Source organism: Numida meleagris, chromosome 1 (genome assembly GCF_002078875.1).
Source record: "Numida meleagris isolate 19003 breed g44 Domestic line chromosome 1, NumMel1.0, whole genome shotgun sequence".
NCBI lineage: Eukaryota > Metazoa > Chordata > Aves > Galliformes > Numididae > Numida > Numida meleagris.
In genome coordinates, this window is record NC_034409.1 from 43463309 (window position 1) to 43476691 (window position 13383).

Below are 13383 nucleotides of genomic sequence, written 5' to 3' on the forward strand. Positions count from 1 at the left end.
TGAATCCATTACTATTTATCTTGCTTGAAGTGTCGGATTCTTTATGAGATAACAGTAATACAGTTAACTGCTTTTAATACCTTGCAATACAATTACCAGAGAGTTGTATAAAGCCTGTAAAACCATGAAAGCTTATTCTGTAAGGCAATGTATTACAAAGTTATAAAGCGCAGTTATGAAGCAAAATAATATAGTAGTGTGTGCAGTGTGTGATATTAGCCACGTGAGGGCACTTTAAGACCACACAATTATTAGAACTTAGTGCTGTACTTAAAACCTTTATGTAGTCTTGAGATTCCCCTGCTGTTGTATGTAGGTACTCAACAGGAAAATAATTTCTTCCTCCCCACATTTAAATTTAAGCCTTCTGATTTTGAGGCATTATGTATTTTATCCTTTCAAGTGTTTGCATGGAGAATGCCATGTAATGTGAAACTAAGAAAAGGTTCTTACATTTGGAAGTTGTCGTTTCTGCATGTGCATAAAGAAATGAGGTAATAACTAGCTGTATTTTAGAACCTCGGATTTGGGTGTCAGCTGAACTTATTCAAACTTTATTAAGAACTCCAGGAAGCTCGCATTCCTAGTTTTCATATCATTTGATGTAACTTCTTGTTTCTTTTGATATTTTAAATGTATCTGAAATGAATTCCTTCAATTTAGTGTCATTATTTTCCAAAAGAGTTTGAAATAGGAGATATAATGCATGCAAATTTCAAACCTTTACCTGTCTGTTGACAAGCGGATTTATCTTGGAAAATCTAATGGAACAGCATAAATAGAGGGGAAAAAAATTCTGTTTGACTTCAGAGAGAAAATGGGCTGTTGAGAAGGTAATATATCATTTTCTGAGGAAAAATGGTTGAAAAATGTCATCGATCTCACTTGTCCTTGTCTCTGGAGTTCCAGCTGATACAATCTACCTAGCTTCCTACTGTTTGGGCCAGAAGCGTTCTGACCACCCACTGAGCTCATGGGATGTCAACTAACCTTGTAAATGCAGGAGTCTTCTCTTCATAAGTCACCTTTGTATCCAGAAATAGTCTCTCTTTTGTTGGCCCAGGATCGTGGAGGCACACCATCATACTTGCTTTACCTAAGATCTCTTTCAACAGATGTAAATTCTGCTTCGTGCTGGACAATTTTGTGGTGCAGACCAGGAGTCTTAGAAACATCTGAGACCAGACAGTTTAAACTGATACCTTTGTACTCCCCAAAATGTTAACACAATCACTGATGCCATATCAGTTTTGAAATATGCTTGTTTTAGTGAGTCCACTGGTAAATTTAAACTTGGCAAACTGTACTGCCAACAGAAGCAACAGAGAATGATTTCAAATTCAGTTTTGACTGTTTGGTTTTTTAACACTGTGACCTTGGATATTGAATTACTTTCTCTTTAATGCTGTGCTGGATCAATCATGCTTGACCAGGAATGTACCTAGCAATAAAAATTTCAAGCACAATCTGGATTACTGAGAGTCATAGTTGAGCATGATCATGATTACATGGTGAGCTATGAGGTTTTCGTAGCCAAATTTGACTGTCTGCCTTGGTATAGTGTGCTGCTTTCAACTAGTTTACTCAAAAAGAACACAAGTGTAATCAGAGACATTACAGAAGAGGGCAAATTAGGAGGAAAGGTGAAATGATACTGTATTTAGAACAGTGACTACTGCAGTAAATACTAACATAGCGCTTCTCCACATTTTCATAGAATCCTTTCCTCTGTGTCCAACTACCAAGAGAGGGCAGTACCTGTAATGTTAATATTGCCAATAAAACTATCATTCAGAAAATTGCCATATCTGTAGTACAGCCTGAGCCATTCTTTAACTTTACTGCTCAGAGTTTGCCACCAGTGTATTGATAACTTTTGACTGCTCAGATTAGAGCTGCCATAGCACCAGTTAGGTGAGCACTTCTTTCAGATTCAGCTCCATTCAGTCAGTTTAAAAAGGCATGGATAAGAATAACAACTGTAGTTTCTATATGCCACTGTTTGCAAGATGTATATGTAAGCGAACATGACAAAATCTTTCTTGCAATATTTATTGATGAAAGCCAGTTTATTTGAAGTAGTGCTTCAAATAAAGTCATTATTCTACTCTAATTCTGCCTCAAATGCTCTTTGTGACTGGTATTACTGAAGATAAGAAAATAGAGCATTTCTCAGTTATCTCATTAATGGTGCTACTTATAAGCACATCAGGTGTCTGACGGCCGCCTGTATCATTGTGTGCTTGTTTTCAGCATCGATTGAACTGAAAAGAGTCTTGCTCTTATTAGACTTTTCTTCTAGTTTACAGATTGTGTTTATTCATATCTCAATGCATATTGATATGCACTAGTCTAATGCTAGAATATTGTTTTTTTTCTTCTTTTTTAGGTAACTGGAGTTGTGGGCAGAGCAGAGCTTTTATCATCTATCTTTTTTCTAGCTGCATTTTTATCATACACTAAATCTAAAGGACCAGATAATACCATAGGTAAATGACTTACAAATATGTGTAACTTAATTACTGTATTAGTATATTTTATTTTCTTCAAGACTAAAGAAGTTTTTAAGATTTTTTGTTAAGCCTTGAGTTCTCTAATGGCAGGAAGATCCTTGTACCAACTCCAGTGAATTCAGGTGGAAGTATTCTGAGATGCTTCAGTTGGTCCCAAGAAAGCTACAGAGTTTCAGTAGAGATGTAGGAAGCTTATCTCTTTTCCAGAGTCAGTTTGACCTTGTGAAAATTTATGACTGCCTTTAAGATATGCATTTGAAAAGGTATCCTGGTGAGTTAGGAAAGATTGTTTTTTGTTTTTTTTCATCCTCATCAAAAGATCCAGCCTTTGCCTTTTAATTAGTTCTTTCAGTTTAAGGAAGGCAATTTTAAAACTAGTAACTTGTAACTAATTTTCTGTAGAATAAGACTGGGAATGTTGCCTTTAATAACAAATAGCATGTTGTGTAAATTTATAGAGCATGTTGAAACGTAAAGAATCGGTCTTCATCTCTCTGGTTAACTTACTAAATTTTTGTGTTGTAATATGAAACATTTTCAATAGTGTTTTTTTGATTTGCAGTGTGGACTCCGATTGCATTGACTGTATTTCTAGTAGCTGTTGCAACACTGTGTAAAGAACAAGGAATTACAGTGGTGGGGATATGCTGTGTCTATGAAGTGTTTATTGCTCAAGGGGTAAGATGTGGTTGAAATTCAAATTCTGAAGAATTCTGTAAAAAGATATTAAACACTTAGAAGCATAATATTTCATCACTGATTTTGTCAGCTCAAGATAATTCTATAGTTCCATTAAAGTTTTCAGATGTTCTTTTTGACTTAATTGATGTTGAAAACACATTCTTTGTGGAGGGGGATTCGTACACCTTCTAAGTTGTCTTTTACGTGGCAAACATATATATTACCAAATTACTTGAAGGAATCACGTCTTAATGAAAACCTTGTGTTTTAGTTGATTAAGGTTTGCAAAGACCAGTATGTAACAGTCTTGATTAAAGTATTGAGGTGCATAAAGATGGAGATTTGGTTTTTAAATTGTTTTAGTTAAAAGTAGAGAACATACAATCTAAAAAAGCACTTTATTATTTTCTTATGAGTATCCAGATGTTTTGCTGTAGTATTATTTGAGTCAGTATTACTTTAATGAAATTTGTTGCTTCAAGAATAACTTCAGTTTCTAATCCAATAAGTTTCATCCTGAGCATTGCTAAGTCCATAGGTTATTATTAACTTTTCTTTAGACAAACATATTTTTCCTGTAGTGAAAGAATTACTGGCTTTCAAATCATAAGCAGTTAGAAATATATATAGTTAAATAGTCTAAGAAAATATTTTAAATGTACTATTCCTTAATAATATAAATTATGAAATGTTATTTTGTAAAAGCTGAAAGATTGTCTACCGTGGCATGTTCAAGGCTAAAATGACACATTTTTGTGCTTGAAGAAATTTGTTTGTAGCTATTTGGCTTTATATGTCTAGTGAATAAGCATGTCATTTTCAAGCTGAATTTCTAAAGGAATGACCTGTATGTGTCCATACTTTTTAAGCCACTGCTTTTCTTATAGTAACTTTTTATCTAAATCTAAACTTTTTTAAATTTTTAACAAGTTTCTGCAAGTCAGTTGAGTAGAATAGATAAAATCTAAACTAGGGCTTCTGCTGAGAGCACAGGTGTAGCATGAACCTATCAATGTCTGTACTTCAGTCAGCCACTGTATGTGAAGTAATAAGTCGTCCCTCACGCGAGGCATGAAGGCACAGGCAAGGAAGTTGACACACAGGGAAGAAATCAGGGTACATAATGTGCAAGATTGTAAACTCGAGTCAGGGTCAGGTAGGTTACTGCAGTAGAGGGATAAAATAGAAAGCCAGGGGTAATCAGAAATGAAGTATTTCTACTGTATCCAGATATTTTGTTCTTGGGACTAGTTTTCAAAGGAGCTAATAATTAAAAAAAAAAAAAAACTTTTTCAGAATTTATTTCATGGTCATACTTTGTTTAATGAATTCTCTGCTTGAAGATGGTACACATTTTTTCATCTGTCAGTACAAAATATGGCACTAAAAGCATGTGAGTTCTGCTATGATCATGTTAGCAATAATATCTAGGTAGAATTGTTTTTTTTAGAATGGTGAACTTAGGGGGGGCATGTGAAACACATACAAAGATGAATTAAGTATTTGGAGTATGCTTTTACAGAAAAACAAGTCAAAAAAAGGTGATGTAGTTCATATTTAGCTAAATTAATGAATACGCTGATTAAAAACACCTTTTCCTTTGCAGTATACCTTGCCATTGCTGTTGGATACAGCTGTTCAGATTCTTCGAGGAAAGGGCAGTATTCCTTTCTCCATGCTCCAAACACTGTTGAAGCTCATAGTCCTAATGTTTAGTACACTGCTTCTTGTTGTTGTCAGAGTCCAGGTTATCCAATCTCAACTTCCAGTGTTTACAAGGTAATGGAAAGTGTGTCTTGTTTACAGGTCCTGATACATAAATTTTAACTTAATGATATCTGAATAAAATGCCCAAAGATGCACTACCTAAATGTAATGAGTGTCTAAAAAGGTATTATTTAAAAAAAAAATTGGTTGCTAATTAGCTCCAGTAATCTAGAAATTTAGTTTCATTATGGAATTTTTTCTTTATTGACTGTGTGTCTGAACCTTGGTTGAGTACTTCGGAACTTTTAACAAGTATTTCCTTGTCTACAATGAATAATTGTTTTGTTTTAGACGTGAACTATGGAGATAACATGCATAACTTCAGATACAGAATCTGTAACTACAGATTACAGAATAAATGTATATGAGTACTGGTAGAACTGAAAAACTGTAATTTATTGTGAAAATGTGAGGTAATGTAAAAGTGTAGTGTTTTTCCTTGAAGGAACTTCCAAAAATTTTTAAAATGATACATGGAACAACTCTCAGGAAGATAGTTGTAAACCATTATTTGTTGAAACAATCAATCAACAAACAATTGTTTGTTTCCTTAAGCAGTCATTCAGTTTGTTGAAACAGAATGATTATATCCTGAACATTCCCAATTCTTACAGCATTTCAGAGGAGGCTCTGTCCCACAGCACTAAGATGCAACGTCATGCACGGGTCCCCAAGTTACACGCCTTACAAATGCAGGAAGATTAGGCTGTTGTACAAAGGCTGCTCTGAAACTAATGCCTCCTACTTTATTATGTTGGCCCACAGTATCAGAGGCAGATGTTGATGGTATTGCAGTAGACATTGAACCTTCCTGCCAATATTTTGTTACGTTTTGTTGCTGTGTGACAGATGGCAGCAGAGGGACAGTCTGACAAAATGTCTCACACGGAAGTGCGTAGGAAGCAAAGGTGTCATTGAATTCCTCCACGCAGAAAAAACTGCACCCACTGGCGCTTGCTGAACATTTATGGAGATCAGACAGTGGATGTGAGCACAGTGAGGCAGTGGTGACAATAATGTGAAAGACAAGCCACTTTCCAGATGGCCGTGCACAACTGTCACACCACAAAATGAAGAGTGTCTTGATCAACTCATCCACACAAATTGGCAGTGGTGATCATTTTGAGAAAGAGTGTTTTGTAGCTGAGAATTGGCTCTGTCAGTGTTACTGTGCTCTTTGTATCTGTTGTAGTTTCCATGGAATTAAGTAGGAGACACTTCCTTCAGAGTGACCTAAGTACATAGCTGTAATTGGCAGTTCTAGCTGTGATCTAGAGTTTGCTTGCTTCTGGTCCTAAAATCAATGAAGATCATTATTTGCTTTCATTAAAAGCTCATTTTTCTCTTTCATTTTGCTTTAGGTTTGATAACCCAGCTGCTGTAAGTCCATCTCCAGCAAGGCAGCTGACTTTCAACTACCTCCTCCCTGTAAATGCTTGGCTTCTTCTCAACCCCTCAGAATTATGCTGTGACTGGACAATGGGAACCATCCCACTTGTGGAGTCTTTGTTAGATGTCAGAAATGTTGCCACTGTTACGTTCTTTTGCTTTCTGGGATCTTTGATTGTCTTCAGTCTCCGTTATCCTGGGGATTCCTCCAAGACTGTACTGATGGTATGCATTCATATTTTTTTTATTCCTCTCCCCTGTCCTCTTCCCCTTGAATGTAACTGGCTTAGGATGTTTGATCACCTACTTAATCTTTGGTGACGCTATGATATATCTTCTCTTGGATTAGAACGAACACGTAAGAAAAGAGAAAAATTGTTGTATCAATAAACCCTTTGAATTGCAGTTACATATTTTTACTGTGTCAGGGATGAGATGGGGAAAAATAAACAAGAATAAATATGGCTATTTGCCAACTGTATTTTGGCTGTTTTGAAGTATTCAGAAGTTGGCTAGAAAACTGGAGTTTTCAGCATAAATAAAAGCACTCCTCTTTAGTCTTTTCTGTTTTCTAAAGGAAAGCTAGTTTTGTCAACCTATAAAATCACTCCCAGTTTTTTGCTAATATATGACCTTGAAATTGCAATGGATTCTCAGGAAAGAGTATTTTGGAGGAAATTAAGCATATGGAAAAAAAAATTTCATCTAAGAAGTCGCAGTTTTGATTGCTGCCAATGAATAATTAGCTGATAGCATGTTCCTTATTAAGTCAGTGATGCAATTATGCTTGCAACAGATCTGCACGCATAATCTGAGCTTACCTCAGCAGTAATGTGCTTTTTTTTAATATGTAACTAGCCAACAGAAGTTTCAAATGGGTGGGAATATTTATGCACAATTTAACACTAAGAATTTCTCTGCTAATCAGCAGACAAATTTCAATTCATGTCATGACCTAACACAGTTGTAAAATAAATTTTTTGTTTGTTTCATCACTGGAGTGAGGCAAATTGTTTCACTAGAAAATTGGTGAAAATTATCTGTAGCTGGTGATGCTTATAGTTCTGACTTTGGAAACAGCTTATGAAGTAAAAAACTTAGCTTATTTATGTAATAAATGTGCAAGGTGGCATACCCAGAAAATAACAATTTAGTGCTATTGGACAAATTATATTTAAATAAATGACAAAAATTTGTTTTCAAAATGTTATAGTTTTACAGCACATAAATATATGTAAGTAGTTTAACTTTCCTATTTAGACAAGCTGAAATTTTTTTTATCCAGTGCACAGATAGCAGTGGAAATACAAATGGGAAGTAGAACACTCTTTTTCAGAAGACAGTTCTTGAACTTAAAGACTCTTTATTTCCCTGCATTTTCCTTCCTATTTTTTAAAGTTCAGAAGAGAAAAGGGTTAATGGAGTTTTCAGCATAAATTGTTGTAAGTTGTTTTGTTATTGTTCGAGGGTGGTTTTTAATTACTTACGATTCCAAGGGTTTTTTTACAGGAAAGGTCTTCTGAGATCTTTCAGTCAAGTCTGTGAACTACAATGAGGCTTAACACAGTATAATCACCATTTAACAAAATTTCTTTTCCTTTCATGTATATGTGTGTGTTGTGTAAATAATTTTCTGTATGATGTTGATTTTCCCTGGAATATCTAAATGCCTTAAAGCTAATTTCTTAGGAATTGAGGATGCAACATAAAATATTAAAAATTAGTTTTTATTAGCCATACTGTCTTCCAGTTAATCATTAATGTCCTGACACAGACAGGATATTCTGTCGCAAAGGGTAAAAGGGAGAGGACAGTTTCTTCTCTGTGGCTTGTCAGTTTTACATATTAGAGAGCTTGTAATACCATCTTTAAAATGAAGAAATTGAATGTTTTTTTAGTGAAACTAATTTACACAGTTTGTAGCAGTTTTCCATATAACTATGTTGGAATACTGGTTTCTTTTTTGTTGTTGTTGTTGGGTTTTTTTGTTTGTTTTTTTATGAAGGTGTTTTTCCACACTCAGTTCTTCCAATACAAGCTTGACTTTGTGCTAGCCAAAATAAATCAGTGCCATGACAGGTGTAAGTTCTATGTGTTGTCTCCATGGATGCCTCCTAACATAATGGTGATTTCAACGCAACACAATTGAAAGTGTGACTGTTCACACTGTTTATTTTGAACTCTTAATGAGTCTCACTGTAACAGAGTTATAAAGGGCTTTGTAAAGGGACTGGTAAAGAACTTCTGTACCAGTCTCTAGTACATGTTGACTCTTCCATTAGCCCCATGAGACCTTGGGTCTCATGCTGAAGCCTGACCTAAGGAAGATTCTTAAGTGGTTTTTGTTTATGAGATCAGAAGCAGTACAGCTTTAAGCCTCCTGGAAAAATAAAGATGTTTATTTTGACTCTGCAAATAAAACACAAAGGAGGCAGATCCAAAGTGTAAGACAGAAGGGAGGCCTCAGGTATGTCTTAGCATGTCTTTCTGTATTTGCTGATTTGGATATGGATGCGGGTGTTATACTTTTTGTGAGACAAGACAGAAGAATGGATTCCTCCTCCCACTTCCACAAGTGACAGTGGACATCCCACAGTTCTTCACAAGTACTTTCACAGGATGAAGTAACGAGATATGTGAAAGTTGAAGGAGCCATTTTCAGCCATCATCTGTTTAAAACCAGTCATCTCCGTGAAGAATAACTCAGGTGAGTGGGTGCATTCTATTTTACTTTGTCATGTTTTTATTTTTGCAATAAGTCTTAGAATTGCCTTTTCAAAATACAGAACTGGGAGAGATCCAAACAGATAAATTGGTTCTTTGAAGTAGCTAATTTATTTTATCAACTGATAATATTAATCTAACAAAAAATGGGATTGTGTATAACAAATCAGAACTCATGCTTTGGCATGATAATGTCATTACACTGCTTGAAATAATCTATTATTTTGACATTAATGAATGATGTGCACTAGAAACAATGTACGAGCCACTAAATTCACTTATCTTTGCTGTTTGCTTTGTCCCTGTGAACAGTCAGATAACTTACTGTCTGAGTAAGTGATATTTTAAAATAAGTTGCAATGTAAGTATTGAAAATGTTTAGTACTAAAAATAGCAGAGATCTAGAATTACTTTGGTGTCTTCTCAGTAGGTTTCAGAATCAAGCTGTGATCATGGCTTTTATTTTTTGAATGAAATATTTTGAGTATACGCATGCCTTTGTTAGCTACCAAAATTTTAATGCAGGCTTATCTCTTGATAAATGCTAAGTGTTCCAAATAAAGATGCTTTATCATCCTTACTCATACCTCTTGTATGTTTAGACAGTACTCATCCAAAAAACTGGTTGGCTTTTTACCATACAAATGCCTGAAGTAGAGAGGGTGTCCTTAGGCTTCTTAGAGAAAGAAAGTCTTTAGAACTTTTAAGTGATGTATCAGCCAAGACATCAGTACTTCTGAATTCGTTGATACTTACTTCTGTGCTTACATCTAAGTCTTTGAAATATTTCCTTGTGAACAATGATCTGGCAGTTCACTTATTCTTCATAGTTTATGGTCATATTTCAGAGTTTTGTCATGTGCTTTGTGCTTTCTGCATACTCTAAATGTTTCTTTCTCTTTTAGGTTTTTCAGTTGCCTTGACTGGGATGTTTTTTTCAACCGAGCTTCTGCACCTGCTGAAAGACTGATAAAGAGAGTAAATGAACGGAAGACATTTTTATCTACTGGAGCTTTTAGTCTGTCACTTACAAAATTGTATTTGAAGGACAGTATACTAAGGAGAGACAAAAGGACTGAAAGAGAATTTCAGTAAAACATTCTGTAACATTTTGCCATCAGAAAAATTAAACAGAACAGACCATGCAAAAGCCTTTGCTACCTAGGGACAGTTCTTTTTATTAGGTGTCCAGATTGTAAGCATTCAGTGCTGACCAGGCATTTGTGGTATGAGCTGCAGAATCCTTCCCACTGGAAAACAGTGGATTTCACTGTTCTTCTGTACATTTGTTTACCTTAGGGCTTTAAGACCGTGTCCTTATTGTATTAAAAAAACTGAATTCTAAAATCTTAAGAGATTAATTTTTCAAATCAGTGTCATAAAATGAGTTAATTCATTTATACAAATGTACAAGTCTCATACATTCTAAAGTGTACAGCAGCATGAATAACTTGTATTTAAAAGATCTGCAAAACAGCAAAATATTTTGGTAAAGCATTTTTGGAAGATGCTTTTGTAGATTTTTTTTTTTTTTTTTTGTACTACCACATGTCTGTAGATGTTGAGAACAATGTAATATAGAATACACTAACCCTCACTTCCCCACCAGAAAAAGTTTGAAGGCATTTCCTGTAACTGAAAGAGTGATACAGAAGACTGGGTTGGGGACAGTGTAATGGTTTCCTGCATTTCAGAGTGGATTGCAAAAATCCATACTAGAGTCCCATGTTGGGGCTTTTGCTTGCTGACAGGATGGGTTGGTAGGTGCTCTTTAGGCAGAGCATGCTGTAAAGGAAGAAAGGAGAGCAATGTGAAATGGCATTAAAATCAATTTTGTCACCAAGTAATCAACAAGTTCTCTAAGTATTAGGCTTGTGATTTCTTCAAGGTTCATGAATTCCAGTGGATCACCTGAGCCATGTTAATGATCCACGTGCTTGTTCCTAGCCCCATGAAGTATGACATAAACCCTTACATCAGTGTTTCATTTTATGCGAAGTCCTAGATTGACTTTCAAACTGATATGTTGACTATTTTAGCATATAAAAGGTAGTTAAAATTATACTTACCTTGACAGAAGATGACAACGAGTTTGCAAATCACAAATTTCTAGAAAATTCTTCTTATTTTACTCAAAGAAATACTCAATTTCTGGAGGTGTTTGGATTTTTTGGTTTTGTTATTTATAACTTGGATGCTGTGTATGTAGAAATAGTTACTTAAATCTTGTTATGATATCAGAGATTGTAAAGCTCATAGTCACTCAGGACTTAAGGCAAAATGTTTTATCCGCTTCCTTTGCAGCAGATGGTTTTCTGTCTGTACGCAATCTAAGAGCTACAATTAAGGAAGCTGATGAGTTCATTGTCATTTTAGATATTTTAAGGTGCCTGTAGTGCAGTATCTTAACATAGATGTTAATTCAGTGGTTGATTCTGATTTTTGTTATTCATATTTTTAAGAGAAACTAAAAATTGAATTCATTGTAAAAATAAGTGCTTTTTTACATCATATAAGTTGGTATAATATTTTTATTGTTATGGAAGGTAATGTCCACAATTCCAGGACTGCCGTGTTTTTGTATGTGTAACCTATTAAAACCCTGTTTTGAGTTTGATCCTTCTTCATCCTAGTGTTGTGTCATACAACTGCTCTTTTCTGTAGTTTACAAAACCAAATACATTTGTAGATTGTTAAATAATGAGGAGTGTCATTTGCAAGTTACAAGTTTCCATTTTCAGAGAGGTCTCAATGTAAAGTAGATCTAATCTACTAGATTTAAAAGAACAAAACAGATCTGCCATGTATGTCTGATTTTCTGGATTTTTTTTGTAATTGCTTCATAATTTGTCTATTGAGTACCGTCCGTCACTGCCTAATCTTGCTTACTAATTCACTTGCATTTCTTTTCTAGGCACTCTGCTTAATAGTGCTGCCATTCATTCCTGCATCAAACCTCTTTTTTCCTGTTGGATTTGTAGTAGCAGAACGAGTGTTGTATGTTCCTAGCATGGGATTCTGCATTTTAGTAGCACATGGATGGAAGAAATTATCTAATAAAAGGTATGTTAGGTTTATCCATAACTGGTTTAACTCATCTCTCTTTGTTTAATAAAGGATAAGCGTATTTATAACTGCTAGCATTGCCAGTAGACCTTTTACTGATGGTATTATATTGCAGCTACCGTGTCAGGTTTTTATTATTGAATGTAGAGTAGTGACAGCTTGGCAGTCATGTGAACAAATGACAACATGGAACTTAGCAGACCAGTGGATATTTTCATTGATAAACACACATGCATCATCATTGATGTTGCTTTCAGAACAGTAAACTAGCTGTTTTCCCTGTAGAAGAGTTTAGTGCTGCTTTAAGGGATAGATGTTTGCTGGACAGTTTATTAGGAAAAACACTTCAACATCAGCAGATACGTTGGGTTTAATTTTTCCATATGCATGTTGGACGTGCAGGCAGAAGCTTGACGTCTCAAGTTATTCTGCTAATTAAGTACTGTTACTTATTTAAAAATTAACTTTGGTTGAGCTTAGTGCTACAAAAAAGATATGCTAGAAGTTACTTTTTGCTGTGCTGTGTGTGAATTCCATAGTATCGTAACAGGTAACTTCACAATCTTTTCAGTCTGTGCCACATTCTTACTTGTAAAGTGTCAGTGATGTACAGCTTGTAAGGTGAAAGGATGAATGTATTTAATTCAGTTATTCATCCTAGTTTTTAGATTTAGATTTTAGGTCAAAATCTTAAAATCCTTACTGAAGATCAGCACTTTTGATATGAAGTATATTGCTTTCTGTGAATTTTTCACAACCTGATTAATCAGATTTTATTGTGAGTTTGTGGCCTTTATCTTTTTATTAGTATGTTTTTAGTTTAGTGGACAGCAATTCGCCGTGGTTGGTCAGACCTTTTTGCCAAATAGAGATTTTTGTACTTAGTATTAAATCAGTGTAAAATCTGTTAGAGGTTGGATTTGGAGAGTGAGCCAAATTTTAAGAAAAGTTTTCAGAAAATATGATTTTTTGTATTTTTACTACATAAACCAAATGAATAGAAGTGCAGGAGGAGTTTAAGGATCATAGAAAGTGTACCTTAGTGCACTGATCCTTTGCCTCTTAAGAAAAAATAGTCCTGATACTAAATACTGGGATTCCTCCCCAGCACAAGCCATTGTTATTATTATTCTGAGGGTATGACAATGTTAATTTAAAAGAAAATACATGTTCTAAATAATTTTGGCAACAAACATTGTAGAATGCAAGCTGTGCCCTGCGCATTGCTACAAAATGGACTTCC

The 13383-nt window shown here is 34.9% G+C and overlaps 1 protein-coding gene across 2 annotated transcripts in view; it reads left to right on the plus strand.

Moving 5' to 3' along the window:
* Window positions 1–13383, plus strand: part of TMTC3 (transmembrane and tetratricopeptide repeat containing 3) — a 39343-nt gene that overhangs the window by 15425 nt on the left and 10535 nt on the right. For both annotated transcript variants that reach the window (XM_021385346.1, XM_021385345.1), the window contains exons 5-9: window positions 2390–2489; window positions 3076–3191; window positions 4801–4973; window positions 6323–6575; window positions 11989–12137. In XM_021385346.1, coding sequence (XP_021241021.1) covers window positions 2390–2489; window positions 3076–3191; window positions 4801–4973; window positions 6323–6575; window positions 11989–12137 — 791 coding nt within the window. The remainder of the gene's footprint in view (window positions 1–2389; window positions 2490–3075; window positions 3192–4800; window positions 4974–6322; window positions 6576–11988; window positions 12138–13383) is intronic.